Here is a 6,124-nt window from a genome sequence, read left to right as displayed (position 1 = left end):
CCCGACTCGCATTTTATATGTTGACTGAGCAACTTGTCAGCTGCATGCTTGATGATGGAAACTATTGGGAATATTATAATTTAGTTGTAACTGTTCTGTATAATTTGTGCTCTGGTATTCCTTCACTCAAATTTAAATTATGTAAATATGTAAAAAAAAAAACAGATAATAAAATAAAATGTACTTATTTAACTTTAAATATGTTTTTGGTATTTTGGTATAATAATTGTTTTTTGTTGACTTTATGAATTACAGTATATTGCAATTTTGGTTTTCATTCATCTGGATTATTAATTTGAAATAAGCTTTTTTTTATTATAATTACACTTACGAGTAACACAACTTTGGGCTTTTTCGGTGTAAGAGCTGAGATTTTTAAGAAATATATCTTTCCATTGACACACCCGTATCTATAACTTGCAGTTTTTGTCAACATGGGGCTGAAAACTCTCCTCGCGTCGCTCTGAAGAGCATCTCAAAGAGACGCCAATAGCAGTCAGGTCTGAAAGTCTGAAAACAAAGCAGGGCATGCACATGAAATGTCCTTCTAATCAACAGAATGTGCACTTGCGGCCAAACCCCCCCAACCCAAAAAAAAACCCCACCATGCAGGTGCGGGCCGCTCCAAAAGATGCGAGCGAGTGAGTCTGGCAGGCGAAGTGACTCAGTGCTGGCAGGAAGTCAGCTGTGTAATGATAAACTTCCAAGTGACTCACTGCTAAAAACGACGCCGACGGCCGGGCTTAATGATGGAGGCAAAGCGGGAACAAGCTCAAAGACTTGACGCCAGACATATTTTGGGGCTATGAACAATAATTGGCTGTCAGGTAGACTGAATAGTCATTCTTCCTTCGTAGCAAAAAATACAATGTCCCCTTTTTCGGTATCGTCAAAACGGTTGAGTTCGAAGGAGGAAAAAAAAAAAAAGAAGTCATTTAAAACTTCTCAATTGAATTCATATTTAAGCTAGCAAGTGGACGACTCGTAGATGGAATTTAAATTTATGTGAGAATCAAATAACAGTTTCAGTGACACTAGGATTGTGTTTATAGTCTAATAATTTGAAAAATGGGTGAGCGGCTTGCTACGAGTCTCTTCATTTCTAATTGATGGATTTTTAAATGGGGCTGGAGTGCCAATGCTTTCCTCCGCCCCTTCACTTTGAAGTACTTTATTGATTAAATAGGAAAGAGGGCACGCAGATTGCAATTACAAAACATTTGCGGAAGTCAATCAATGTTGAACATGGCCGGCCGGGTAAAAGGCCCTTTCAAAAATAATCAATGGTTAGCACAAAAAAAATGACATCTTGAGTCACGCTTCCTCAGCTTGCCTCCACCCCGGCCCAAAGTTGGGGAAGGCTGCCGAGGACGCAGCGGGGAAGAAGGACCAAGTTCATTTTGGGTGGACTGAAACAGACCGATGACACATCGCGAGGTCATTTGACCGATTGGAATCGAACGATCTATATCCAATGTTTGTATCGCTGGCGTTTCTCGTGCCGCGTTCAAGTTCGGGCACCGACAGGAAACAAATCGGGCCGCCAAGCTCATTAAACAAATGAGCTTAGGTGCCAAGCCGGATTACTGCACCAAGCCGTCGTGTTTCTATCAGAAGTCAAATGGCAAGAAATATATATATATATATATATATTTTTTTTTTTTACCACTACAAAGAATACTGATGCAGTCCATACAAAACACCTCATGGAATAATTTTCTTTGTTTTTACAAGAAGTCACTTGTTTGGGACATTGTCATTCGAGTACAACAGTTGCGACACGTGTGGCCTTTGCAGACGGGAAGTCTCAGCGGGCAATGTGTAGGCAGGGGAAGAAAGAAGAAGAAGAAAAAAAAAAAAAGAAAGGCAGCCCTGAACGAAAACAGGAAGCCACATAATGTCCCGTCAAAAAAAACAAACATAGTAATATACCAACCGAAAGCCGCCTGAAATTTCCGTTTTTGATGGGAGTCGTAAACGGTTGAAATAAGGACATTCTGAAAACAAACAAAGTGAGTACACCTCGGCATTTTGTCATTTATTGAAAACACAAGCACTTTTTCTGTACAAACACACACGTGGAAATTAAATGGCACGTTTGTCATTACAAAATATGAACCACAAAGTAATATTTGTCGAAGAACGCAAACTGCACACTTCACCCCGTCGGTTAGTGTTTCCAAAGAAAATGGGGGAAAATAATAAATAAAAGGAGCTACGTCGTCATCATCACTTTCGCAGAGAGTTAAATGTTTGATGGCGATTATCCCAGACCAAAGAAAATGTCGTTCTCCTTTGTTTGGACCTCAGAGTCCTTCCTACCTGTCCAAACGGTTGACCAACTCTCTGACGGTGTTGATCAGGAGGTCGTGCTCCTGCGGGTTGCTCATGATGATGCTGTGCAGTTTCTTCATGTACGAGTCGATGGAATCCAGGGTGGGCATCTCGCCGCTGCCTGTTGACGTAATGATGGCGATAATTGATGGAGCTGGGGACTTTTAAAAAAAAATTTATGTTCTGATTTAAAGTAGGTCAGCAAAAGGGCGGGGGCGGCACAAGTACAGAAACATCAAGGTCACGGGACCTTCTTGTTCTGAGCTCTCGACTCGTTCGCTGACATCAGCAGCGATGAGCGGTTTGCTCAACAACAACGGAAATAATGAAGTCAAAAGTAAACACTTGACGCTGCTTTGGTTAGAATATCGTTTTGCTCTATCAATCTTTCGCCACCGCGCCAACTGCTGTGGGAGCGGTGCAGGAAACTGACGCTGGGCTAGGAGTGCTTAACCTTTATTGAAAACTAGAGGATGTAAAACACTTCCCTGAGGAACTCCAATATCGTTTTATTACAGTTAAGAAAAAAAAAGAAATCGGGTCAGTGTCGTATGTACAAAAGTGAATGCATAGGAGATGGAAAACGACGAAATGTCAGCACGGTGGTTACCTGGCAGAGGCACGGAAGAAAAGCTGGCGGCCAGCGCCTGCCGTAGCGTGTCCAGGTGCTGGTGGAGCAGGCCGTTGCGTCCCCTCTCTTGCATCACGTCGCCCTCCAGGCGCTCCACGGCGCCACGCATGCTCTCCACGTGCTTTTGGAGCGCGGCGTTGCGTTCCTCGTACTCCATGTTGGTCTTGCGCAGTTGACGCATCTCGGCCTCGCGAGCTAAAGCGGGAGGGGGGAAATTGAGAATGTGACAGCATAGTCGGCGCGTGAAGGCCGTATTCCACCTTTGCTGTGGTTGAGGAACTCCTCGGTGAAGATGGGGATGTCAAACACGCTTCGGTCCTTCCCCTCGCCGTCCTTCTGGTGAGCGACAGAAACGATAACGGAGAAGCTCGTTTTAAAATGCCAACCAAAAGTGTATCGCACACAAGTTCCGAGTGCCAAATAAAAGATGTAATCCAACACTATTGTTATATTGATGTGTTGACAGGTCAGGGGGGGAGCACCAACCTCGCGCAGAGTCTCGTTGGCCGCCTGGTTCCCAACATCTGGTGAGGAAGGAAAAGGAGGGAGGGAAGCAGACAGAAATGAAGAAAGAGGACAGCAGATGAGTCATGTTTCCGTCACTGGGAGCCAGCTTTCACTCTTGACCCAGGTGAGCAAAAGTCACGCAGAACGCCCTGTCCCGACAACGAAGCGCAAATACAGATGCCTCTTCACTCTTGGGTGACATACAGTCATGTGAAAATGTCACTTGAAGACCAAAAAAAAATAAAAATAATCACCTGATAAATCCGCCGCTCGCTCGGCTGTTCACTTTGACTTGTAAGCGAAAAAAATCGGAGATACGAGCAGCGCAATGGCGCGACGATAGAAGTAGCTAGAAGTTTGTGCCGCGCCCAGTTGAAGTTCACCGTCAAACTAAGGGAAAGCCAAAATAGCATGCGAGGTGCTTCGATTCCAATGCCCTCCAAAAAAGTAACGAATGGATACATATGCTTAAAAAAAAAAAGCTTTGGAAGTTTTAAGTGCAGTTTTTTGGTGTCAAATAAATCTTGGATTTTAAAAATATACTGGGCGGACAAGCTCGTCGGCCATTTCAATGTCTTGTGCCGTTCCATACCGGTATTTATTTAGTACTTGACTTTGCCGCTATCCACGGAGGCCCGAGAGCAGCTTTTGGCAAGCGAATGAGCCCTCACCGCCTCTGTGTCGCTTTCCCTTCTGCTTCTCTTGGACCTTCCTGGTGAAGTGCTTGTAGGCCTCCGTCTTCTGGTATTTCTCCAGCTCTCGCATGTAGCGCTCCTTGTCGCGGTCCGCCTCGTCCAGGTAACGCTGCGGACAAAGATTGGTCTGAAACTCACGACGTTTGGGCTGAAGTCCTTTTGATGCTGCCTCCTTCCTACCTGTTTCTCCTCAGGAGGCAGCTTGCTCCACTCGTTGCCCAGCATCCTGGTGATCTCCGGGAAGGGCACGTCCGGACGCTCGGCCCTCAGCTGTTCGCGCCGATCGTTCATGAAGCGAACGTAGCCCGTCAGCGGCGCTTTGGGTGCGTTCCTGTCCTTCATGGGCTTCTTCCTCTTCCTGCCCTTGGTCCAGGTGGCACGTCTTGTCTTCTGAGATGAAAGAAAAAAACATCTCGGGTAAAGGCCGCTCACTCGGCGGATGGAAAATGGACATTTTATTTAAAGTTGAGGTCCAACTTTCCATTGTCCGGGTTCAATTCATACCTCGTCTCCATTTCTCTGGCTGGAGTTCTCCGTATTGGCTGCCGGAGACGACTGCTGCTCATCCATGACTTTGGATCCTGCGGACTAAGAACAAAAGAATTTCTACAGTGACCAGCTATGTATTTTTTTTTTTTTGCTTCATCAGACAATAGGAGACGAGTGTACCATCTGGAAACATTTGTCACAGTAAAGCCCGTGCCATCTGGGGGAGACAGATAAGCCAAATTTTGACATGAATTTTCCATCCTGCAAATACAAGCAAATTCCTTTTCCTGGACCACATTAAAAAAAATGATGAATCAACTCCCGAATTAGAACAGATAAATATTATTGCGTCGTCGTATGGATACAGACTAAACTGTGCAGACAGCAACAATGCCACATCCTTTTCAACTTTGAACCCGTACACGTCACCACACGGGAAGTGAGTGTCAACATCCTGGACGGCATTTCTGCCCCTAGCCATTAAACACTGTGGGAAATAAAGTCAGACTAGGAATGAGATCATCTACTACAAATATTCCTTTTGGATAGGGGAAGTCCAGTTAAGTTTCTTCTTCCAACATTTTTTTCTAGTCAACTAATCCACCTTACAGCAAGGTTATCACATTTCATTTCTTTGTGAGTTTCAAAAAGTTTCCAAGACTGGACATATTACAAAAGTCATCCTCTTGGCCGTCTTTGCCATGATAAGCGGTCTGGATCATTTGGTTTATTTGACAAAGTCCTGGAACTTTTCTGACATTTATTTTGCAATTTGCTGTATTATGTTGCACCGCCCTCTTCTGGTTGGAAGTCCACAATGCAACATAGATATTCGAGTTAAACGGTTATTCATTACTTTAAAGATTTTCCCTTCACTTTGTCAATATTAGGACGGCTTTACAACTAACAGTAAAAGGGTAACGTAACAAATTATTCTTAAATAGTTAGTGGCACGTCATAACTTGTCTGTTCGAGTAAATGCCAATTTAGCTGGAGAAAGCACGACTTGTCTTTTGCGATAGACTAACACGTATAAGAAAAAAAAAAACAATTATACCATACTTGGTTTGACACTTAAACGCAAAGCCGGAAGGCAAATTGTTTATTCAAATGATGACTACAGCAACGACGGTTAGCATCGAGCTGCTAGCCATGAAGCTAGCTAGCGTTGTTTTCGCAAGAAGCCGAGCGCGAATTTTTTTTGCCCATTGTTAATCCAACTCTTCTTTCTCTTGAAAGAAATCTAAAAAAATAGAGGCAAGAATCACAAAACTAATCATAGTCAATATGAACGGCAGGCAAAAGTGAGCAAAATATGCCCCCCCCTCTTATCAAAACAATACATGAACGTCCCCTTGCATGTCGATCGGTACGAGTCGAGATCCGCGTTATTACTTCACATCTTGCCATTATTATTAACATTCCACTGCATTCAATAAAATAAACGATACATTTGCTCCTTGTTAGG

The 6,124-nt window shown here is 43.9% G+C and overlaps 1 protein-coding gene across 9 annotated transcripts in view; it reads right to left on the bottom strand.

Annotated features, from left to right (window-relative positions):
• Positions 1 to 2,012: 2,012 nt before the first annotated feature.
• hmg20a (high mobility group 20A) overlaps positions 2,013 to 6,124 on the bottom strand; it is a 13,362-nt gene continuing 9,250 nt past the window's right edge. For 3 of the 9 annotated variants that reach the window (XM_085914941.1, XM_085914940.1, XM_085914939.1), the window contains 7 exons: positions 4,672 to 4,755; positions 4,348 to 4,557; positions 4,144 to 4,276; positions 3,452 to 3,489; positions 3,226 to 3,301; positions 2,945 to 3,160; positions 2,013 to 2,495 (listed from right to left, as the gene is read on the bottom strand). In XM_085914941.1, the coding sequence (XP_085771067.1) occupies positions 2,230 to 2,495; positions 2,945 to 3,160; positions 3,226 to 3,301; positions 3,452 to 3,489; positions 4,144 to 4,276; positions 4,348 to 4,557; positions 4,672 to 4,737 (1,005 nt within the window). In that variant the 5' untranslated portion in view covers positions 4,738 to 4,755 and the 3' untranslated portion in view covers positions 2,013 to 2,229. Of the gene's footprint in view, positions 2,496 to 2,944; positions 3,161 to 3,225; positions 3,302 to 3,451; positions 3,490 to 4,143; positions 4,277 to 4,347; positions 4,558 to 4,671; positions 4,756 to 4,836 lie in introns of all 9 variants that reach the window. The other 6 variants (XM_085914943.1, XM_085914942.1, XM_085914938.1 and 3 more) reach the window with 5 other exon arrangements.

Source organism: Syngnathus leptorhynchus, chromosome 6 (assembly GCF_054491065.1).
Source record: "Syngnathus leptorhynchus isolate UIUO chromosome 6, UIUO_Slep, whole genome shotgun sequence".
NCBI classification, from domain to species: domain Eukaryota; kingdom Metazoa; phylum Chordata; class Actinopteri; order Syngnathiformes; family Syngnathidae; genus Syngnathus; species Syngnathus leptorhynchus.
The sequence above is the reverse complement of the archived record's forward strand: the minus strand, read 5'-3'. Positions and strand labels throughout refer to the sequence as shown.